Source organism: Bos indicus, chromosome 20 (genome assembly GCF_029378745.1).
Source record: "Bos indicus isolate NIAB-ARS_2022 breed Sahiwal x Tharparkar chromosome 20, NIAB-ARS_B.indTharparkar_mat_pri_1.0, whole genome shotgun sequence".
NCBI classification, from domain to species: domain Eukaryota; kingdom Metazoa; phylum Chordata; class Mammalia; order Artiodactyla; family Bovidae; genus Bos; species Bos indicus.
In genome coordinates this window covers 40,910,489-40,935,384 of record NC_091779.1, presented here as the reverse complement: position 1 = coordinate 40,935,384, position 24,896 = coordinate 40,910,489, and the positions used below count along the sequence as shown (strand labels likewise).

Genomic DNA, 24,896 nt, shown 5'->3' with positions numbered 1-24,896 from the left:
TGTACATTTATATACACTCAAATATGAGAGATTACCCAAGAGGAGAGTCATTTCCACATTCTACCTCCAGACTTCCAAAAGCAACAGGGTTCAAATTAAAATAACTCTTACTATTTTCCCCAGGCAGTTAGTAAAGGGAAAAAGAACAGAAAGACTGAAAAGGGAATAATTTTGTAGGAAGGATGAAGAGAAAAGAAGAACATTTAATGTTAGAGGAGTTACCAAAAATTGAAGTAACAATGTTAGCTTGATTAAACAGTTTTCTCCACTAATGTCAGGGTGAAATCTGATGTCACAACCTGATCACCAAAAATACGAGAGGGCAAATGTCAGGAATTTTCCTGATGTTTTCCTCATGGCATACTATTCTATTTTAGTCTTATGCATCAGCTATCCAAGATTTAATACCTCATGGAATGTACTTGCTGGAAAGAAACAAAAAACTATATCTCACAACATTGCACATGATGGTAACACAAATTTTCCTCATCATCTTTAATTACTGTTCATAGCATTATAAAAGATAATGATTTAAAAAAATTTTTTAGGATACTGATTTTTCTCTTAGCAAGGAAATAAAAATTAGGTATGAGTGATGAGGTGCTGGTGTATCAATGTATGAAGATCTCTTGAAGTTAGTATTTAGGATCTTTGGCTTCTTATATTGCTTGTGCAATCATAAGTACAACATGATGATATCTGAATGTTTAAAAAATTATGTTAAAAGTTATATCTATGAATATATAAATATGAGCTAATTTCTCTTTGAATTATATTTTTCCTTTCACTGCTTTATTATTTCTCTTTTAAATTCTGTTTTATAGGAAACTTGCATTCTTTGGGTTTATTACTGGTAAAGTGAAATTTCGAGTGCTTACTTCATCATGGAGGATTAAGGAAAAAAATAATCCCAGCTCTCATGGAGTTTACATTCTAGTGGATTCAGTTCAGTTCAGTTCAGTTCAGTTGCTCAGTCGTGTCTGACTCTTTGCGACCCCATGAATTGCAGCACGCCAGGCCTCCCTGTCCATCACCAACTCCTGGAGTTCACTCAAACTCACGTCCATCGAGTCGGTGATGCCATCCAGCCATCTCATCCTCTGTCATCCCCTTCTCCTCCTGCCCCCAATCCCTCCCAGCATCAGTCTTTTCCAATGAGTCAACTCTTCACATGAGGTGGCCAAAGTACTGGAGTTTCAGCTTTAGCATCATTCCTTCCAAAGAACACCCAGGACTGATCTCCTTTAGAATGGACTGGTTGGAGCTCCTTGCAGTCCAAGGGACTCTCAAGAGTCTTCTCCAACACCACAGTTCAAAAGCATCAATTCTTTGGCGCTCAGCTTTCTTCACAGTCCAGCTCTCACATCCATACATGACTACTGGAAAAACCATAGCCTTGACTAAACGGACTTCTGTTGGTAAAGTAATGTCTCTGCTTTTGAATATGCTATCTAGGTTGGTCATAACTTTCCCTCCAAGGAGTAAACGTCTTTTAATTTCATGGCTGCAATCACCATCTGCAGTGATTTTGGAGCCCCCCAAAATAAAGTCTGACACTATTTCCACTATTTCCCCATCTATTTGCCATGAAGTGATGGGACCAGATGCCATGATCTTTGTTTTCTGAATGTTGAGCTTTAAGCCAACTTTTTCATTCTCCTCTTTCACTTTCATCAAGAAGCTTTTCAGTTCCTCTTCACTTTCTGCCATAAGGGTGGTATCATCTGCATATCTGAGGTTATTGATATTTCTCCCGGCAGTCTTGATTCTAGCTTGTGCTTCTTCCAGCCCAGCATTTCAGTGCTGATTAATTTGGAGTATTAACTGTTCAATATCATGGCATAATAATAACAGGAAAATTAGTTTTATACAACTTTTTGATTTTCACAAAATGTAATAAGATGTCCACAAGGTGAAATTTGATCTATTTTTGTCCTGATAATGTTTCTCTTAAACATTGCACATTTGACTATTATGATTGACTATCACACAGATTTAAATATAACTTGGGTCAGATATCTTTGAACAAAAACAAGTGAATGTCTGATGCAATAGGTTTACGCTATAGAACACCACCATCCTTGACACACTGAAAGTCGCTCAGTCGTGTCCGACCCTATGGATTATACAGTCCATGGAATTCTCCAGGCCAGAATACTGGAGTGGGTAGCTGCTCTCTTCTCCAGGGGATCTTCCCAACCCAGGGATCGAATCTGAGTCTCCTACCTTGCAGATGATCTCCTGCATTGCAGGCAAATTCTTTACCATTTGAGATAGAGGAACTTGGTGGGCTACAATCCATGGGGTCGCAAAGAGTCAGACACGACTGAATGATTGAGCTTGCATGCACGCAGGCAATATTCCATTGTGTATATGTACCACATCTTCTTTATCCATTCATCTGTCGATGGATATCTAGGTTGCTTTCATGTCCTGGCTATTATAAATAGTGCTGCTATGAACATTGGGGTACATATGCCTTTTTCAATTATGTTTTTCTCAGGGTGTATGCCAGTAGTGGGATTGCTGGGTAATGTTGTAGATTGATTCCTAGTTTTTAAGGAATCTCCATACTGTTCTCCATGATGGCTGTATCAGTTTACATTCCCACCAACAATGTAGGAGGGTTTCCTGGAGAAAGTAGCATTGACCAGCAGACACTATCATGTGTAAAATAGATAGCTGGTGGGAAGTTGCTGTATAGCGTGGGAGCCCAGCCTGACACTCTGTGATGACCAAGAAGGGTAGGGTAGGGGGAGGGGAGGCAGGCTCAAGAGGGAGCGAACATAATTATATTTAATAATACATAATTGTGGCTGATTCACGTTGTTGTATGGCAGAAACCAACACAACATTGTAAGGCAATTTACCTTCAGTTAAAAAATAAATTTAAAAAAGATCCAGCACAGCCAAAAATAAATAATTTAGCAACTAAACAACAATAAATACATAAATAATATTCTATTAAAAAAAAAACAAACGTGTGAAGGGCAGCCGTGGGGTAGCAAATATGAGCTCTTGTTCTCTTTGCCCTACTATGTAGAGGACAGAACACTGAACAAGCTGCTGTCTCAAGCTTACCAGGAAATGTCTCAGTTTGGGAATCTAGGGCCAACATCAAGTGTTAGTCATTCAGTCATATTTGACTTTTTGCAACCCCATCGACTGTAGCCTACCAGCCTCCTCTGTCCATGGAATTCTCCAGGAAAGAATACTGCAGTGGGTGGCCACTCCCTTCTCCAAGGGATCTTTCCCATCCAGGAATTGAACCTGAGTGTCCTGCATTGCAGGCAGATTCTTTACCATTTGAGCCACCAGGGAAACCTAACATCAAAGTGATCTGCCAAAAGAGTTCCTCCAAAGAGGCCACTATTACAGAGCGTTAAGTAAAGTCTGTTGTGATCAGGCAATAGATAATTCCAAACAAGGTATGCATAAGTCATCTTGGTTTTGGGTTTTGAATTCATTCATTCATTCATTCCATGATGAATTTATGGAACATCGTTCAAACACTTACTTGGTATAGTGCTCTTCACCAGGCATTGAAGGGAATGTAATAACAGCTGCTATTTATTAATTTCCTACTTACACAAAGCACTGCACATCTTTTTTTTATTTTTCTGGCTTTTCTACAACACCAGGACAAGATTATTATCTCCATTTTAGGAGGGGAAAACTGAGGGAAAGGGAAAACTAAAGGGCAGATGCTGCTGCTACTGCTAAGTCGCTGCAGTCGTATCCAACTCTGTGCGACCCCATAGACGGAAGCCCACTAGGCTGCCCCGTCCCTGGGATTCTCCAGGCAAGAACACTGGAGTGGGTTGCCATTGCCTTCTCCAGTGCATGAAAGTGAAAAGTGAAAGTGAAGTCGCTCAGTCATGTCTGACTCTTAGCGACCCCATGGACTGCAGCCTACCAGGCTCCTCTGTCCTTGGGATTTTCCAGGCAAGAGTACTGGAGTGGGGTGCCATTGCCTTCTCCGAAAGTGCAGATAGGTGAGGAGATAACCTTGGGACACATTGTGAGACTTCTAAATGCCTTTTATTCCCACAGGATATTGCCCTGAGAACTGGATCCCCACCCAGACTGGCTCCTTGTAAATGAAAATAAAATTTCTGGAAATAAAATCACATGTGATCACGACCCCAAAGGATGCTGTGGGAACTCAGATGGAAGAAGTGATTGCTGAAGTTTGGAATAGTCAGTAAAACCTTAAGAAAAAAAAGAGAGTAGGATGCAACGACTATGCACTTTGCCCTGAGGAAAATTCTCTAAAATCCCGTTTCATATTTTTACATGCCTTCTTAAGTCCTTTTTGACATAACGCCATGTACAACTATGTAAACCAATTAAATGGAGTCAGAATTGGCATGGATGGAGTTGAGGCACATACACTTATCTTTGTGAATCTCATGATTTATATTAAATAACTGGTCTATAAATCAATGGTGAGAATTCTTGATGTAGCTTGCCAATCCCAGAAAACCTCATGCCAGAAATTCAGACTAAATCACATTTGAGTTCTACATTTTTCAGAAATGTTTCTAATGTCATTCTATCTCAGAAGATTTACAAAGAAATGAAGAGAGATTGCGGTTGATGGAAAGTGAGGAGGACAGTTACAAATACATTGTAATACAGAAACAAAACTGGCAATAAGGAGCTAAATCTACTGGAGCTGCATTTTCAAAAGGGTCCTTCGAGACCACACTTAACTGCATTTTCTGATGAAATTAAATCATAAGTTTAAATTTAAATAAATATATGTAATTGCTATTATTATAGTGCTGGGAAAAAAAACTGTAGATTTGTATAAAAGAAGGGAAGAGATCAATTAACAAAGTCTCTGCTAAGGAAAGCTAAAACCTAGAGGTAAGTTTTCAATTTAATTTTTTGGCCATTTATTGATTTTCTTCCCATATCTCCCTCTAAAGAATCAACTGTATGTTAAAAACAAAATCTCAGCACTCATTGAATTACAGAAATCTTCTTGAATTACATGTAATATTCTTTCATGTTTTCTGCCTCTAGGGGGAAGTGTGTTTTCAACAATTCTGTTCCCATAAGATACTTTCTTTGTGGGCTACAGGCTTCATAGCATTATTCTTCAATATGACTTCAGGGCTGGCTTAACAAGGAAAAGGAGAGTCATTTTGAAAGTCACTTTAGAAATTGCAGCCAGGCTTCTGAGGGAGATGGTACAGACTGTGACAACTGGTGGAGAAAACTTCGTTCTGATGGCATGTATATTTCAAACAATGGCTGGTTGAGGTTCCCTATAGAATGTTGTTTTTCCTGTTGGCAGAGTAATGCCATAGAGACATGATTTCATTTCACAGATGGAAAAAAACAGCTGAATACTTCATAGAAAACTTGCCACTTGATTTTAATAATAAAGTTAAAAAACAAGATTTATAGATATTGATGACAAGAGATCTAAATCTTATTAAAAGTGTGTTGGTTTCTATAATATCACATTTAGGGCTAACATCGCTTTTCATTTGGCTAATTTTATTTTGCAGCATTTCCCTGTAACTTTCTTTTGTTTTCATTTGGAATTGTAGTCAGAAAGAATGCATTGAGTGAAAAGGTTAGTAATCTTTTGAACGTTAAAAAAAGTGCTTCTCTCTCCCACTCCTGCCTCCCATTTCAGTGTTTTACAGAACTGAAGAGAATAATGTTTAAAAATCGAGTCCAAGGCATGAGTTACTCCTTTTTTCTTTTTTCCTACCTACATGGTTTGATTCATCTTTATGATCATGATGCTGCAAAAATTAGACTACAATCTATTAGTATCTTTCTTACTATGCTGCAAGTTTTCAAAATAGCAACATATAAAATAAATTTTTGATATAAAATGTGTTACTCTTAAATGGCATTAAGCTTTGTTCCCAACCCTTTTTTACATGCTGTAATAAATATTCATTTCTAATTCAGTGCCATTAAAAATTATCTTCCAGGGGGTGAAGAGGCATATAAGTATGACATTTATATTATTTGGCCTAGATTCCTCACGTAGAGAGCAAAATGTCTCAGGTTAGGTGACTTCTAAGGAGATCCAACCAGTCCATTCTAAAGGATATCAGTCCTGGGTGTTCATTGGAAGGGCTGATGCTAAAGCTGAAACTCCAATACATTGGCCACCTTATGCGAAGAGTTGACTCATTGGAAAAGACTCTGATGCTGGGAGGGATTGGGGGCAGGAGGAGAAGGGGACGACAGAGGATGAGATGGCTGGATGGCATTATGGACTTGATGGACATGAGTTTGAGTGGACTCCCGGAGTTGGTGATGGACAGGGAGGCCTGGCGTGCTGCGATTCATGGGGTTGCAAAGAGTCGGACACAACTGAGCTACTGAGCTGAACTGAAAATTTTTCCAGCCATAAGATTGGAGAACTCCATGATACTCACACACACTCTCAGCTGCCAGGGTAAGTCTGATGGAAAGAGAATAAACTGATAATGTTAAGTCCATATACTTATATTACTTGGCAGTTCTTCCTATAATCTTGTGCCTATTTTCATTTGAAAAACTTAAAAAAAATCCTAATTTCTATAAAATGATTGAGTCATGGCAATGTACTGTACAGCATAGTGACTACAGCTAGTAACGCTATATGACATACTTGAAAGTTGTGAAGAGCAGATACTAAAGTTCTCATCACACAAAATTTTTGTTTTCTAACTACATGGTGATGATGTCAACTAGAGTTGTGGAGATGATTTCATAGTATATACAAATATCAAATCATTGCGTTATATCCCTGAGGTTAATATAATGTCATATGTCAATTATACCTCAATAAATACATCCTAATTTCTGCTCAATGGAAAAATGTAAGGGATGTTTTGAGCACTGGATTCTCTGGTTCAGCTGCCTAGTTTGGGGGCTCTTCCCTTACAGGGCTTAGTTTGTCAGGGCTCTTGAATGACAAACTGGAAGCTGAGAACTCTGATGCAAAGGCCACTCAGAGGCTGTGATACTCACTCCACCGTAAAGGCATTGCCCTGCCCGTGACCCTTGGCGCGAATGGGCAGCGCCTGCAGGGGGAGAGGCGTTCTTGCCCGGGGTCACCCCAGCCCTTCCGACTAAGCTATGCTACACCAGGCGCAGCATCAAATCGCCATTGCCCAGTGTTCCCCAGACACAGAGCAGAGCGAGCAGTAATAGCAAACCCTGGTTCCTCCACGTCTCCTGGCAACCAGTTTCGAAATCTATTAAGACCCTTGGAATTCGGGATTTAGCCTCTCTCTCTCCCTCTCTCCCTTCCTTCCCTCCGTTCCTTCTTTCTTCTTTCTCTCTCTTTCCTTCCTAGGAGTTCAGGGGGGATTTTTTTTTTTTTTAAATCACTGTGAAAAGCCCTAAATCTTAATTTCCAGTGTGTGAAAACTACGTTTTTTTGTGGAATTAAATTGTATACGGATGCCTCGTTTATTACCGGTTAGCAGCTCTAATAAGATAAATGAAAGTTTTCACAGGAGTTAGAAGATCCTACTTGAAGATTCAGGGATCGCAGTGCAAAATCTAAAAGCCCTGCAGGGTGAAACGTTACTCATCATTATATTTATGGTGCCAGAAAGAGCGATAAGGAGGGTGCTGGTAAGGCTGATGAGCGCTGATGCCTCAAGTTGTAACATCTCCGGAAGCCCCAATTTACCTTTTTCATCCTCATAAAAGAGAGCGATTGCTCTTTGAGGCCTCGGCTTTCAACAAAACTAAAAAAAAAAAAAAAAAAAAAGACCAAAAAAGCGAACTCGGGATGATGGCATCGGGGATACAAGTCGGCTACAAGTTTCTGCCGAAAGAGGGCGTTGGTCTAAGACGAATAGAAATTTGTGGACACGGATGCCCAGTCAAATGAAAGACCTTTGAAAACATTTTCTAATTTATTTTAATTTGTGGGACTTAAATATCAGAATTCACCAATCGAATATAGCACGTTCATACTGCAAATGACCTCGGCGCGTTACCACGATCGAAGGGTCAAGTTCCCTTTGAACCTGCCCTGCAGCTCGGCGGACCCTGGGGAAGCTCCTCCGGCCACCAACTTCTCCACGACCGTGTCCATCCTCGTTTCCCCCGCTGCTGTGCCTGCCTGTGACAAGTGACAAGCGACTGAGTGTTGGCCGCAGGTCCTTCCTCCGCATTGCAGGATCCGGAGCACCGGGGAGAAGCGTTGGGATTTCCGAGCGCACGGATGGCCGCTGATGACGCGCCTGCACCCGGGGGACCCTCAGGGGTGAAGCTTTAGGGAGAAGGTCTCTTTATTTAGTTACCTGGCTTAGCTTAGCACATAAAGCCCAGAGGACGCCTTGGAGATGCTTTTCAAGCTTTCTGCTACCTTCAGAAGAACCGTTTTTCCCTTTGGAAGCAACAAGTTTCGCTTTTCTGCTCGCTGCGCGCCGCGGGAGATGTGGGTGCGCTGGGACACTGGATCCCGCGCGGCACGGCGACTCCGGCGCGAACCCGCGGGGCTCGCGGGGAGGTGGCCGCCAAGGGTGGGGAGCGGGGGAAGAAGTGGGGCGAGGACGCCCGGCAGCTAGGCGTTCCAGGCCCTCGACCCAGCCGTCTGCCCCGGGACCTTGGTCCCTGTTTCCTGACCTTGCGCCAGGGGACCGCGAAGGTCGAGAGCCCGTCCCAAGTAGGCGCGTCTGGAGAGATTGTGGCTGGAGTGAGAGAGAGGTGAGAGCAAACGGGACCTAGGGTGTTTGTTTGTTTGTTTGTCAACCAAACCACCAATTTCTGGGGCCATCCCTTTCCCTTAATCCTGTTTTTTTTTTTTTTTTGCAAGGCGTGTGTGTGTGTGTGTGTGTGTGTGTGTGTCTGCGCGTGTTTCTTTACTTTCAAACACATTTCCATTTTTAAAGCCCGGAGCTGGAGAAAGAGCTGCCGCGTGCCGGGCCAGGGAGAGGCGGGGACCCTGGTGGCGGTGTAGCTTTGTGGGGGCTTCCGCGGCTGTAGAAGTGAGCGATTGCGGCTTTAAGGAAAACGCAAAAGGACTGGCGGGGAGTGGGAGTGAGGGACAGGGAAGGGGTGGGAAGAGTAGGGGTGCGGGGAGGAGGAGTCCTGATGTAAGAATGTTAATAAGAGACTCCCCTAGCCCAGCCCCCACTGCTCCCCACCCCCACCCTCCCCACCCGCTGGAAATACCAGCCCGGCCTCTGCGCGCCTTGTGTGGTAACACGCTCCGCCGCTGCCACGCTATTTAAACGCGGGTTATGGATCCGGGAACCGGCGCGAATCAATGAGATCAAACGCGAGGGAGATGCACCGTCAATTACAAGCACTTGGACAAGTCTAACTTTTTCTTCTTTTACAAATGCTCTTTCCAAAGCAACCTTAGCAACGCCCATATAAGAAGCCACCTCTAAGCAAAATAGTATATATCAAGGGAGGGCTAATCTATGTATTTATAAAAAGTATATATATATAAATATACTATAGGAGTACAGGTTTACACCCAGTTAACTTTTTCTTTTTCTTTCTGTCTTCTTTCTTTTTTTTTTTTAAACGAGTGGCATTGCAAAGGAGGACTCTTCCTCTCTTTTGGCGAGTTAGTGAAGGGGGTATTCTTTTATTTTTTCTTAGAGCGCCCAAGGGGGCGCAGGAACCTCGGAGAGGAGTGGGGAGTTAAGAGGTAGGGTGGGTGGGGGGCAGAGGGCGAGTCCGCAGCGAGGGCAGGCGCTTTCCTGCGGCACGATGCCGTCCCTACTGGTGCTCACTTTCTCCGCGTGCGTCCTGCTCGGTTGGGCGTTACTGGCCGACTGCACTGGCGGCGGTGGCAGAGGGGGCGCGGGCCCGGGCCGCGGGCGCCGGGAGAGAGAGGCACTGCCGCCGCAGAAGATCGAGGTTCTGGTGCTGTTGCCCCAGGACGACTCTTACCTGTTCTCCCTTGCTCGGGTGCGACCGGCCATAGAGTACGCGCTGCGCAGCGTGGAGGGCAACGCGACCGGGCGGCGGCTCCTGCCAGCCGGCACTCGCTTCCAGGTGGCCTACGAAGACTCGGACTGCGGCAACCGCGCACTCTTCAGCCTGGTGGACCGCGTGGCGGCGGCGCGGGGAGCCAAGCCGGATCTCATCCTGGGGCCGGTGTGCGAGTACGCGGCGGCGCCGGTGGCTCGGCTAGCGTCGCACTGGGACCTCCCCATGCTGTCTGCCGGGGCCCTGGCAGCCGGCTTCCAGCATAAGGACACGGAGTACTCGCACCTTACGCGCGTGGCACCCTCGTACGCCAAGATGGGCGAGATGATGCTCGCCCTGTTCCGCCACCACCAGTGGAGCCGCGCCGTGCTGGTCTACAGCGACGACAAGCTGGAGCGGAACTGCTTCTTCACCCTCGAGGGGGTCCATGAGGTCTTCCAGGAGGAAGGCTTGCACACGTCCGCCTACAATTTCGATGAGACCAAAGACTTGGATCTGGAGGACATCGTGCGCCACATCCAGGCCAGTGAGCGAGGTGAGCAGCAGTGCGCCCCGGGTCCCGGGCCCTAACCCAGCCCCTTTCCGAGGCTCTCCCTACATGCCTGTTGGCTCCCCTGGAGACCCCACTACTCCCTGCTGCACTGAGGATCAGGGTAGGGAGCGCCCACCGGGACTCGCCCGAGTGTGCGTAGTCTGGCTGCGACGACCTTCGACCATACCCATGGTTATGGTGGGGTGTACGTAGAGGGTCCTGGGGAAGTGATGAAGCCTGTGGGTGGGGCATGTGAGCAGGCAGACTTCCCGGGCTCGTGCCCTGGTCCAACAGGTGCTGTCAAACCTCTTGGGTTTTTTCTTTCTCGTTCTTCTGTGTCCGGCCCCGAGTTAGGGGCTCACTGCGGGAACCCGCCTCCAACTACAGTCTCAAAGCGTGACAAGGGCCAAAGAACTTGTTACCGGGTCCTTTTCCGACGTGCGCCGGCTCCTAGCGAGGAAGCGTACACTGAGTTCCACAGCCCGCGCTCCGCCTCATGGTCAGCTCCGGTCTCCGGATTTCCCTTGCTGCTCCTTCCACAGACCTCAGCTTTCTTTTAAAGACTCATTGTATCGGCCTTCTCATTCCTTCCATGGCCCCTCCAGCCCCGTATAAACGGGCTTCTGTGGTTTCCATAAAAAATGCCTTGCAGTGTCTGGACCCTGGTGACACCCATTGCCCCCTGCGCGTTCAGCGTCGTGGTCTCCAGTGCGCCAGCAGCTAGGCTTTGGGAGAGCGCGCGCGCTGGAGAAGCGGGCACTGGACCTCCTTTCCCTCTCTAGTTTTCTCTGTGGGTCTGTGGGGGTTTGGAGCTCAAGGTTGAGGATAGTGGCTGTGGTTCTAGGGGATGGGAGGAGAAGTGGGTGGTCACGGATACAGAATCGCAGAAGCCCCCAATGCGGCTCATTTTACTGCCCAGTAGATCTGTGCGAAGGCGGGCGGAGAACCCAGCATAGCGCAGTTCCCTCCTTACCAGTGTCAGGTTTGGGGTGCAAACGCTCGCTCGCGGGATCCCGCCGGCTCCCGCTCAGCGCTCACGCGCCTGGATTGTCAGTGGCGCAATCCCAGTAAAGCTCCCCACTACCCACGCGGGGAGACGGAAGGGGAGAGGGGCAGAGCCAGGCGCAGGGTTAGCCTACGACTTGGCATGGCTGGTCACCTGGGCGCTGGCCATGGGATCAGCGCAACCGGAGGCAAGGGGTCTCGGGAACAGGTGAGAGAGGGTAAAGACGCCGCGGAAGAGGGCTCTGCGGCCATCCCCTTCCCAATTTGGCCACCCCGCACTCGGAGTGAACCGCATTCTTTAGAGTGAAGAGGCGCGAGGTGTTGACAGAGGGGAGGCATGGCCAAGTTTTGAGCGTTCGTACTCCAGGCTGTCTGCGCCGAGTTCCTGCCAGCCAAGCAGGCAGGGCGCCGGCTTTGCTGATTATGAAAAAGGGCACTTGTATTCAAGGGCGGCGGATTCGCCACGCCGGGCCGAGAAAATCACATCTACTTCTTTCCTGTTCTCAGTCCCCAGGTCACTGCAGACCCCGAAAAGCGTTCTTCAGCTCTCGGCTCTCAAGGGCTTGGAGCTAGACTTCCCAGCTTGGGCTGGGGATGGGGGTGTGTCCCCCTACCGGCAAGAACCGCGGTTGGCCAACGTGTTTGTGCTGCCACCGCCCTGAAGGTCTTAGTGCCCGCCGTGACTCCCTGCGCACGTGGCCTGGGATTCGTGGTCGAGGTCAGCCCGGATGAGGGCATATCGAGGCCACCGGGAACCCCTCGGCCTCACATGGTGTGTGGCTGAGCCAGAGGGTAGGGAGGGGTGGGGCTAGAGGGCTTCGAAGAGCTTGGGCTACAGTCTGCGGCGGCTATTTTTTCAATTCCAAAAAGCAGATGTTCCCAAGTTTCTTTACTTTTTTTCTTCAAAGTTTGAATTTAGTGGTCACAGTTTGCTTGGCTGACCCGTATGTTTTGCAGGTGATAAAGTTACCATTTTTACTCTAAAAAATATTTCTGACAGTGACTTGGCAGATGTTCAGAAATAAAAAATGAAAATAATTTCTCCCCTTAAGCCCTCCTCCCTCAGCAGAAATTCCCTACACTCAAGACAGAAAGATGTTTGGTAACAGCTGTCTCTGGGGGTCTCTTAAGTTTTACTGATCACCTGTACTTCACCAAAAGTGGTTAATGGGTTAAATAGGGGCCCAATACAATGACTGAGTAGAGTTTGAATTTTCAGAGCTCTTAGCCTGCCTCAGGCATTCACTGGCCAGGGAGCTGGGGCTGCTATCAGACTCCAGTTATAACGGGGGTAGCCAGGGTAGTCTGTTGTTAAGTTGTGTCTGACTCTGCGTTCCCATGGACTGTGTGCAGCCCACTAGGCTCCTCTGTCAATGGGATTCTCCAGGAAAGAATACTGGAGTGGGTTGACATTTCCTTCTCCAGGGGATCTTCCTGACCCAGAGATCGAACCCAAGTCTCCTGCTTGGCAGGCAGATTCTTTACCACCCAACTGCCAGAGAATCCCCAGTCAGGGCATATCTACAGAGATAATATCCTTTCCCACAAAGTGAGACCGCACCGTGGGAAGAGAACCCAGAGGTGAGAAGCAGACCCTTTGGATCTGGCGGCTGCACTCAACTGCTGCAGGGCCTGCCCTAGTCATTTCCTGACTTTCTCAGAGTTTCCTCCTCTGTGAAACAGAGGTGGGGTGAGAATCAGGCCTGTTCAGACCAGTGTTTGGTGGTTCTGATTTCTGCTCAACTCAAGTGTAAAATGGAACGGTTTTTGTCTTTGAAAATTCCACATTAAACATCATAGAACTAGGGAGTCTTTTTCCTCCCTCTTTTGGAGATACATTTTTAGCACTTTTTTTTTTTTTGGACTTGAAGTTCACCTTTAAAATCAGATCACAAAAGTTTTAATCTCTTAAAGGGTTAAACTAATAATGCCACCATTTCAATAATATGACTAAATTTTAATTTGGCTATGTGTGTGCTATAGAATTAAACACTGAGGGGTATTATTTATTCTTCTTAGGGATTTAATATCAAAGTCAATAATAAGCATTTTTTTCTCACAAGTCGTAGCCAATGTATATCACTAAAATACATGCACGTGAGCATACATTGTTTTTAAAAAGTCAACTATGCCCTCAATATTTAATACTCAATAATAAATTTATTTTTATAAAGAGGCATTAAAAATATTTTTTCAAGCAATAAAAGTGAGCAGTTGCTTTGTCATACATATCATAAGATGCAGAACCAGAATTATTGTGCACACAACATTTTTGTATGAAGAACTGTAGTTCTATCTTTTTTGGTTATTAATATGTCATTATTCTTGGCCTGTATAACAGCTATGGTGATAAAAGCATTTAATCAATACAAGAGTGATTTATTTTTAGAATAGGCTGGGGTAAATGACCGAGCATTTGGTCAGAGTTTTTAACCAAAGATGTTAGACTTTCTGATTCAAGACTCTGTTTTTGTTATCCCTTTTCTTGTATTTACCACCTGTCATTTAAAAAAAGTTCCTCTTACTTAGTTATTTCTTTGGATGCTCCCAAATACTGTTGAGTTTTAGTTTTAAATTTCTCCTGTCATATTTTCAATTTGCAGCACATGGCATATCTTGCTTTGCTTCCATGGAAAAACATCTCTTTTCCCTTCTAAGTTTAGAATTAAGTAGAAGATGGATGTAGGCATCAGTTGGAGAAGATGAAAATATCATTTTTATTATTGATAAAAAACCTATTGCAGAACATGGATTTAGATCAGTTACCAAAAAGGGCCTGCCTGCTATTATTTTCCCCATGAATTCGGCTGGGTCATCCTCTAAATCACAGCTAGTATGGCACACCCCACTCCAGGACAGACCTCACTACAGGGCGAAAGTTACCCATGATGTGTGCTCTCTGCAAGCAGATGCACCTCAAAGAGGAAGAAAGGGCTGAGTCCAGTATGCCCAGTTTTCTCTTCTAGACTCAGCCATCAGACAGGTCCCTCCTTTCCCTCTGGAGGTGGGAAGAGGGGGGTAAGTGAAGGCACACAAGGAGATGAGGAGTGTCCTTCTCTTAGAGATTGCTCCAGATGGAAAGCTGAAATGGGTGAAAGGGTATCTCCCTCATTCAAATATGCTTCCTGGATTGTTTCGGGGGTCCCCAAATTGACTTCTCTAGCCACGTCTTTGCAAGTGATTGCAAGAACGTGTTGCTATAGGGAGAAGCCACTTACAGAAGACACTGTGGGAATCAGGGAGTGGAGGGTGACATGGAACCCCACAAGTTCTCCAGCAAGGAGGGAAAAATGGAGCAAAATGATCAAAAGCCTATCCGGAAACTTGGACTCACACCACCATTTCCTCTTTTAGAAGTTTTAACAATTTGACCCCCAAAATTAGTATTTATTTATTTAATATGCTTAAGTATATATTTAAATACGTACATTTTAAATCTATTTAAGTACAGAAGGAATTATCTGAATTGACCTCCACTTAAGCAGCTTTCAGGATTAGCTGATGCTCTCCTTTTCTCTATAAACTTTTTTGGCTGCTGGTGAAAGCTGGTAGCTAGTCTTGCTTTTCTGAGGTTTGCCAGCACACTTCTCACAAATCTGTTTATACCAGTTGTACTTATTATAAGTATGCAGTTTAATTAGTCATTATGTAAACTGATGAAACATGAGAAGAAGAGAAAGCTATTTTAGTGAACGCTATTTTAAACCTTCCAAAAGATTGTATAAAGGCGTGTTGCTAAAAATACATGCTGTTGAATTAGGCATGAATGAAAAAGCCATGACAGATTGGGGAGCATCCCACAAATCTAGAAGGACTCTGTGTTCTGACTGCTTGGCCAATGTTTTTAAGTGTTTGCTCCAGCTTAAACTGGGTGACAGTGTGCACTATGGGTTTTCTTTTCTGGAAGGAAAACAATACCTAGCCCACGAAGTTGGGAGTTAGGATTTCCTTTTGAGAGCTGGACTACATTTGTCCACATGTCCATTTCATTTGTCATGAAATGGCTGAGATCTAAAATAATTCCAGACTGTTTAGATCGGCCCAGTGCTGCTCCAGGTCACTCTTGCTCAGTTTAAGCAGGTACTGACATTTAAAGAAAGAATGTGCCCATTGGAGGGGGTTGATCTTGGTGGTGATGAGGAAAGAGAGGAGATGGGCCAGGGCTGTAAAAATAGAAAAGAAGTGACAGGCCAGTGTAGGGCACGGCCCATCTAGGGCTTGGGGAAGCATGTGCTCCGGCCTGAGGACACAGACTGTTCGGACCTGAGCCAGGTGTAGCTCTCCCATGGATGCTTCAGGTTATCAAGGCCTGATGCCTTTGGATGCCTGGACCCTTCAGCTGACCCTCCTCATCCTTCTTGCATCCTTACTAACATCCTGCTGTTTACAATTTGGCTCCTTAATTGGCACCTCCAGGTCTATATTGACACAAACATATTTGTGACTATTTTGGTCCTCATTGAAATTAATCTTCATTTCAGATTAGCTAAAAATATCTAAGTTAGGTTATTAGAATTCTTTTCCCCAAACAATGACTCTACACTTTATGTGCTAACAGAGTCCTGTTGGGGAGTGATCTAGAACTAGACTCTTGACTATGGTCAGTTGATAGAAAAATGATGACTGCAGTTGGACAGTCAGCCAGAGCTTCCTGGAGCCTCTTGGGATCCACTTGTCCAGCCTTAGCCCAGGCTGTTTTGTGGGACACCTTGGCTCTTTTGTCTTCCCTGGTGGTGCTAGTGGTAAAGAACCTGCATGCCAATGAAGGAGACTAAGAGAAGTGGGTTCGATCCCTGGATTGGGAAGATCCCCTGAAGGAGGGCACAGCAACCCACTCCGGTATTCTTGCCTGGAGAATCCCCTGGACAGAGAAGCCTGGTGGGCTACAGTCCATGGGGGTCACAAAGAGTCAGGCTTGATTGAAGTGACATAGCTCACGCACATGCATAGGTTCTTATCATTTAAGGGACTAGAATCGAATGAGAGCAGAACAAACATTTAGGTCACAATGAGTAATGAGAAATTTCTTCAAAAACTTTGTTACTGATACATCTTGGAATTCGACTATTTATTCTAGATATATAACTATATTTCCAGGCACAAACAGCACTTACTCCCGCAGTTAGACATCTTAAGAAGTTTGGTATGGTTTTAAAAACTTGCTCTGCAGAGCTTTCAGCCTGTACTTTGAGCTGTTATGTCGTAAGAAATGTCAGAGTCATGACCAAACACTCTGAATTAACCTATGCAGTAAACGAAATGTCAGCAAGCGCCTGGCCCTTGGCGCAGGTTGCCAAGGCGGCTTTGGCACAGCCTGAAGTTTGTTCTGCATCATTCCTCACCCGTGCTTTTACAAAGAACAAACACACGGCACGGGGCCGGCGCGTGTGGTGATAATGCGGTTATGGCACCCAGGCCTCTCCTCTCCTCTGTCTGTGCAGAAAAGCACAGCGGGTGCTGTCATGGGGGTCAGGGGCCGTCGACAGTGATCCAAATAAGTGGATGAAGGCCAGGTCTCTCTTCCCTTTCATCCCTTGTAGTTGTTACGTGACAGGGAACAGTATTCTGCAGCTGCTTAAGGCCTCTCGGCTCTGACAGTGTGGATGTGAACCGAGAGCGTGTGGGAAGGGACCTGGAATCTTGGTAACTATTTCCTCTATGTGTTGAGACAGCTTTAAAAAAAAGTGTTCTCAAACATCAGAAAGCCTGTCCCACCTGCTGCATCCTCTGATTTGCCAAATGAAAACCCTTCGAGTTGTTTTCTGAGGAAAATGTATTTGCTATGCTGTGCTAAAGTTTCTTCAGTCGTGGCCGACTCTTTGCCACCCCATGGACTGTAGCCCACCAGGCTCCTTTGTCCATGGGATTCTCAGGCAAGAATATTGGAGTGGATTGCCATACCCTCCTCCAGGGGATCTTCCAGACCCAGGGATCGAACCTGCGTCTCTCTTATGCCTCCTGCATTGGCAGGCAGGTTCTTTACCACTAGCACCACTATGCTGCTGCTTCTGCTGCTGCTAAGTCGCTTCAGTCGTGTCCGACTCTGTGCGACCCCATAGACGGAAGCCCACCAGGCTCCCCCGTCCCTGGGATTCTCCAGGCAAGAACACTGAGTGGGTTGCCATTTCCTTCTCCAATGCATGAAAGTGAAAAGTGAAAGTGAAGTCGCTCAGTCGTGTCCGACTAGTAGTGACCCCATGGACTGCAGCCCACCAGGCTCCTCTGTCCATGGGATTTTCCAGGCAACAGTACTGGAGTGGGTTGCCATTGCCTTCTCCGCTCCACTATGCTAGTAAGGTATAAAAACCAGTTGACATGTCTCACTATCTTATATTGGGCCAATCTGGGAATTTACTTGAAGTATTTTAAAAAGATTTATTTTGAAATAATCTTGTGTTTTTGGAAAGGATGTAGGAAAGTATAAAGCACCTCTGGCTTGCCTTCACCCAGATTTTCACTAGTGGTAAATGTTCTGCCACTATGCTTTGTCATTCCAAATCTCTCCCTTCCCTCCCCTACCCCTTCCAAATATATACTCATGTACATATATATGCACAAATATTGCTATCTTTTTATGAACTATTTGAGGGTAAGTACAGTCATCATGCTTTTGTACCCCTAAAAATTGAAGTGTGCACTTCCCAAGAAGAAGAACATTCACTCATAGAACCACAGTAGAATTATGAAAAGCAAGAACATTAACACAAACATAATACTATTATCCATTTTATAGACTTATTCAAATTTCTCCAGTTGTCTCAACAATGCCCTTTATAGAAAAACTTTTATTATTATTATTTTTAAGGCCCAGGATCCAATCCAGGATCACACAGTGCATTCAGCTTTCTGTTTCCCTGAGTCTCTGCTAGTCTAGAACGTCTCAGGCCGTTTTTGTTTTTCATGAAAGTGACCATTTTAAAGGGTGTAGGTTCACTGTTTTAGTCACTGTCTCCCAAATTGGGTTTGCAGCTGCTTCCCTCTGATTAGATTGAGGTGGCCAGTTTTGAGGTTTGGGGCTCCTGATGTGTTACAGCAGGGGGCTCATGAGTCTGCTCACATGGTGGGTACCGTTGGCATCCATCACTTGGTTGTGGTGGTGACAGATAGCTTTCTCCACTGCCAAGTTACTCTTCTGCCCTTTGTAACTCATGAGTAATTTGTGAGGATTCTGTAGGACCTTAGCAGAGCCCTGGTCCACATCAGATGCTGTCCTCTGTGCAGGGCCATTTCACGCATCCGTTTTTTCCTCCCCACAGTGGTGATCATGTGTGCGAGTAGCGACACCATCCGGGGGATCATGCTGGCGGCGCACAGGCACGGAATGACCAGCGGGGACTACGCCTTCTTCAACATCGAGCTCTTCAACAGCTCCTTCTATGGTAACTCTGCCTCTGGTTTCCCCTCCTGCTGCTGCTAGGCTGTCAAAAAGGGGTTGTGAGACAGGGCCAATAACTCGTTTCAGTCGATATGATTTCCATAGGTGGTGGTGTTCAGTTGCTCAGTTGTGTCTGACTCTGCGACCCCATGGACTGCAGCACACCAGGCTTCCCTGTCCTTCAGTATCTCCTGGAGTTTGCTCAAACTCATGTCCTTTGAGTCCGTGAAGCCATCCAGCCATCTCATCCTCTGTTGCCTCCTTCTTCTCCTGCCTTCAATCTCTTCCAGCATCAGGGTCTTTTCTGATGAGTTGGGTCTTTGCATCAGGTGGCCAAATTACTGGAGCTTCAGCTTCAGCATCAGTCCTTCCAATGAGTATTCATGGTTGATTTCCTTTCCATAGATAGGATTTTGGAAATTTGTGATTCTGAATACTCCCACTTCTCCTAAATTCTCAAGTTTTTCTCCCCTGAGAATTCAGAGCAGAAAAATAGCACCACCTATGAGTCTATGGGACTAAATGATCATAAATCCAGGCCCTGAAGACTCCTCCCAGTGCATTTTCAACTTTGGGTTGCTACCATGGTGGACTGCTGGAATATTTTTATCGAGATTTGGATGGAAATTTTAGAAGCATGGAATAGACTAACACATCAACATAACAGAACATGTCAAAGCGTGTCACACATAGCATACATATGGTTTCACAAAACTTTTAAGTAATGTGATTGCATGTTTCTGCGGATATATTTATACATGTCACACATATATTTGTAATGAACCATAATGTGAAACGAGAAATAAATAACCATTTCTGTAAACTGAGGTAAAATATTTTGGAAGTTGCTGCTACTAACCCCTCTTCCTTCCAGATCGTTGTTGTTGTTGTTCATTCACTAAGTCTTGTCTGGCTCTTTGCCCCCATGGACTACAGCATGCCAGCTTCCCTTCCAGATTACTCCCTCTTAAATTTCTCTTATAAAATGTTCAGGGGCCACTAACAGATATGATCCAAAGCATTTAATTCCTTAAAATGGGTCTGGAGAAGTTCCCAAGGTACCTGCGATGGAGGCTGTCTAAGTCATCAAGATCACAGGTCACAGCATTTCCTCCCAAGCGTGATTAGGATTCTCTCTGAAGTCAACAGTGTAAGGCCATGAAGCATTTTCTCAGGTACCACACACTGGCAGTTACAGGGAAACTGTAAGTGTGTATATCACAAATGGCATGTTTGCATGGAGCTCCACTTCCCTGCTATTGCAGTTGAGGTGTAGTCAGATGGGATCTAAACCTTAGAGCATGTGCCTCAGTTTCCTGCTTTGGTACACTGGCTTACTTAAGCTATCAGGTCAGTTCAGTCACTCAGTCGTGTCTGACTCTTTGTGACCCCATGGACTGCAGCACGCCAGGCCTCCTGGTCCATCACCAACTTCTGGAGTTTACCCAAACCCATGTCCATTGAGTCGGTGATGCCATCCAACCATCTCATCCTCTGTTGTCCCCTTCTCCTTCTGCATTCAATCTTTCCCAGCAACAGGGTCTTTTCAAATGAGTCAGTTCTTCGCATCAGGTGGCCAAAGTATTAGAGTTTCAGCTTCATCAGCATCAGTCCTTCCAATGAATATTCAGGACTGATTTCCTTTAGGATGGACTGGTTTGATCTCCTTGCAGTCCAGGGTACTCTCAAGAGTCTTTTCCAGCACCACAGCTCAAAAGCATCAATTCTTTGGCACTCAGCTTTCTTTATAGTCCAACTCTCACATTCATACATTACTGTTGGAAAAACCATACCTTTGACTAGATGGACCTTTGTTGGCAAAGTAATGTTTCTGCTTTTTAATATGCTGTCTAGATTGGTCATAACTTTTCTTCCAAGGAGTAAGCGTCTTTTAATTTCAGGGCTGCAGTCACCATCTGCAGTGATTTTGGAGCCCCAAAAATGTAAAGTCTGACACTGTTTCCACTGTTTCCCCATCTATTTGCTATGAAGTGATGGGACCAGATGCCATAATCATAGTTTTCTGAATGTTGAGTTTTAAGCCAGATTTTTCACTCTCCTCTTTCACTTTCATCAAGAGGCTCTTTAGTTCTTCTTCTCTTTCTGCCATAAGGGTGGTGTCATCTGCATATCTGAAGTTATTGATATTTCTCCCAGAAATCTTGATTCTGGCTTGTTCTTCCTCCAGCCCAGCATTTCTCATTATGTACTCTGCATGTAAGTTAAATAAACAGGGTGACAATATACAGCCTTGACACACTCCTTTCCCAATTTGGAACCAGTCTGTTGTTCCATCTCCAGTTCTAGCTGTTGCTTCTTGACTTAAGTACAGATTTCTCAGAATGCAGGTCAGGTGGTCTGGTATTCCTATCTCTTGAAGAATTTTCCACAGTTTGTGGTGATCCACACACTCAAAGGCTTTGGCATAGTCAATAAAGCAGAGGTAGATGTTTTTCTGAAACTCTTTTGCTTTTCCTGTGATCCAGTGGATGTTGGCAATTTGATCTCTGATTCCTCTGCCATTTCTAAATCCAACTTGAACATCTGGAAGTTCACGGTTCACGTACTGTTGAAGCCTGGCTTGGAGAATTTTGAGCATTACTTTGCTAGCATGTGAGATGAGTGCAATTGTGCGGTAGTTTGAGCATTCTTTGGCATTGCCTTTCTTTGGGATTGGAATGAAAACTGACCTTTTCCAGTCCTGTGGCCACTGCTGAGTTTTCCAAATTTGCTGGCATATTGAGTGTAGCACTTTCACAGCATCATCTTTTAGGATTTAAAAGAGCTCAACTGGAATTCCATCAGCTCCACTAGCCTTGTTTGTAGCGATGCTTCCTAAGGCCCACTTGACTTCGAATTTCAGGATGTCTGGCTCTAGGTGAGTGATCACACCATCATGATTATCTGGGTCGTGAAGATCTTTTTTGTACAGTTCTTCTGTGTATTCTTGCCACCTTTTCTTAATATCTTTTGCTTCTGTTAGGTCTCTACCATTTCTGTCCTTTATTGTTCCTATCTTTGCATGAAATGTTTCCTTGGTATCTCTAATTTTCTTGAAGAGATCTGTAGTCTTTCCCATTCTGTTATTTTCCTCTATTTCTTTGCATTGATCACTGAGGAAGGCTTTCTTATGTCTCCTTGCTATTCTTTGAAACTCTGCATTTAAATTACTTAAGCAATAGATCAAAACTGGGTGTTTATCCTGCAAGCCTCAAGTCTTCAGTTTTATCCATTACAGGGGAAAAAATTACTTTTGCTTCAATAACTTTTCTTTATCCCCATGAGAAGTGTGATTTATTACATTCATTCACAATGATCTATTGCTTCAGATCAGATCAGTCGCTCAGTCGTGTCCGACTCTTTGTGGACACGACTGAGCGACTGATCTGATCTGATCTGTGGACACGACTGAGCGACTGATCTGATCTGATCTGATCTGCGCACACGACTGAGCGACTGATCTGAACTGATCTGATCTGATCTGAAGCAATAGATCATTGTGAATGAACGTAATAAATCACACTTCTCATGGGGATAAAGAAAAGTTGTTGAAGCAAAAGTAATTTTTTCCCCTGTAATGGATAAAACTGAAGACTTGCGGCTTGCAGGATAAACACCCAGTTTTTCTCTCCTTGCTCTCATCATTGTCCTTTCCCGTCTCTTTACATAAGTAGAGTGGCAGTTTTGCTTCTTAGCCCAAGATCGGAATGTAACTACACTATTGAATACAATTTTGAATTCATTGAGATACTGGTAGAGATTTGTGAAAAATGAAAACAGTTTATTGAGTTTAGCAAGTTGGCTACTGCAAGCATAGAATTTGGAGACAGTGCATGAGAATGCAAGTACACAAAAAATTAGGTACTGGAATTTCTTTCATCTCTGGATAAAGCTTGCATTACTTTTTCCTGCTCATTACAATACATGAGTATTACAGAAATTTTGAGAAATGTAGAAAAGCACAGGGAAGAAAATAAGTTGCTGCAACTCTACTATCCAGATAAAAGTACACTGATAATATTTAGGTGTACAGCTTGTCTATTTCATTAAAAATATGAATTTATGGAAAATATTTTTCAATAAAATGATCACATTATCTAAGTATAGTTACATAGTATTTTATAATGCTAATATGTCATCTTAATCAGTCTTTTAGTTTTTGGTGTTTTTGTTGTTTCCAGATTTTTATTATAAGAGCAATGTTATATTGAGTTGCCTCGCTGTGGGGATGCATTTGTGCGTACACATGTGCTGTGCTGTGCTTAGTCGCTCAGTCGTGTTCAACTCTTTGCAAGCCCATGGACTATAGCTCGCCAGGCTTCTCTGTCCATGGGAATTCTCCAGGCGAGAGAACTGGAGTGGTTTGCCATGCCCTCCTCCAGGGGATCTTCCGAACCAAGAGATCGAACCCAGGTCTCCTGCATCACAAGCAGATTCTTTATTGTCTGAGTCACCAGGGAAGCCCAAGAATACTGGAGTGGGTAGTCCATCCCTTTTCCAGTGGATCTTCCTGACCCAGGAATTGAACCGGGGTCTCCTGCATTGCATGTGGATTCTTTACCAGCTGAGCTACCAGGGAAGCCCATACACATACAGACATTCATATATATATGTGTGTGCAATCTGTAAGACGTGCTTCTAGAAGCAGAATTTCTGGGTCAAATGTTATATGCATTTACCTTTTGATGGATATTGCCAACTTGTCCCTTTAAAAGGTTTGCCAATTTACACTTCTGCAACAACATATGAGAATGTGTTTTCCTGCATCTCTGTCAATTCTGCATCATCTAACTTTTAAATTATTTTATTTATTAAAATTTCTTTTTATGTATATAGCAAAGTTTTGCAGTTTTCTTTATTTGAATTTCGCATCATTCTTGCTGAGTTCATTCTTAGACATTTTATGTTTTCTGATTGTTGTTATGATCCTGACCTCTTCCTATTACATTTTGTAGTTGTTACATAGAAACAGAAATTCTACATATTAAACCTTCTATTCTAATAGTTTTTAAAATCATTTTCAAATAATAGCAATAGCTAGCTGTCCATTTTGATAGTTGAATATTATTTTTCATTTTTTACTCCATTGACAATAGCCTCCAGAATAATTTTGTGTAACAATGGTGGTACTTAATTTTTAGTATCTTATTAGAAGTAGATGTTAAAATACTCCTTGGTTTATTAAGTGTGGTTTAAAAAAATTGAAAGTGAGTGATGAATGTTATCAAATACATTTTACCTATACTTTTAAATAAATTTACTAGTATTGAGCCGTTATAATATTCTTGAAATTAAACATAGTCTGCATGATTTTTTTTAGATGTATTGCCGATTTAAGTTTTTAGTATTTTATTTAGGAGTTTTGAATCTATATTCATGAGTGAGATGGGACAGTTTTCTTGCCCTTAGCTCAGTTCAGTTGCTCAGTCGTGTCTGACTCTTTGCGACCCCATGAACTGCAGCACATCAGGCCTCCGTATCCATCACCGTCTGCCGGAGTCCACCCAAACCCATGTCCATTGAGTCGGTGATACCATCCAACCATCTCATCCTCTGTTGCCCCCTTCTCTTCCTACCTTCAATCTTTCCCAGCATCAGGGTCTTTTCCAATGAGTCAGCTTTTTGCTTCAGGTGGCCAAAGTATTGGAGTTTCAGCTTCAACATCAGTCCTTCCAATGAACACCCAGGACTGATCTCCTTTAGGATGGACTGGTTGGAGCTCCTTGCAGTCCAAGGGACTCTCAAGAGTCTTCTCCAACACCACAGTTCAAAAACATCAATTCTTCAGCACTCAGCATTCTTTATAGTCCAATTCTCATGTGCATACATGACCACTGGAAACTTAGGTGGTACTCCCCTATTTTAATAGGGCGATATTGCAGGCGGAAGATCCAGGGGATCTTCCCAACCCAGGGATCGAACCCAAGTTTCCCTCATTGCAGGCAGATTCTTTACTAGCTGAGCCACAAGGGAAGCCCAGGAATACTGGAGTGGGTAGCCTATCCCTTCTCCAACGGATCTTCCCAACCCAAGAATTGAACCGGGGTTTCCTGCATTGCA

At 44.3% G+C, this 24,896-nt stretch overlaps 1 protein-coding gene and 1 long non-coding RNA gene across 3 annotated transcripts in view; one reads left to right on the top strand and one right to left on the bottom strand.

The window, feature by feature from the left end:
* Positions 1-7,876: 7,876 nt before the first annotated feature.
* Positions 7,877-9,126, bottom strand: LOC109574708 (uncharacterized). Its single transcript, XR_011562451.1, has 2 exons — positions 8,280-9,126; positions 7,877-8,098 (listed from the first exon to the last, which is right to left on the bottom strand). It is a non-coding gene; the product is annotated as an uncharacterized lncRNA (long non-coding RNA).
* Positions 9,127-9,148: 22 nt separating this feature from the next.
* NPR3 (natriuretic peptide receptor 3) overlaps positions 9,149-24,896 on the top strand; it is an 80,969-nt gene continuing 65,221 nt past the window's right edge. The window contains exons 1-2 of one of the 2 annotated variants that reach the window (XM_070774790.1): positions 9,149-10,459; positions 18,718-18,840. In XM_070774790.1, the coding sequence (XP_070630891.1) occupies positions 9,703-10,459; positions 18,718-18,840 (880 nt within the window). In that variant the 5' untranslated portion in view covers positions 9,149-9,702. The remainder of the gene's footprint in view (positions 10,460-18,717; positions 18,841-24,896) is intronic. The other variant, XM_070774788.1, reaches the window with a different exon arrangement.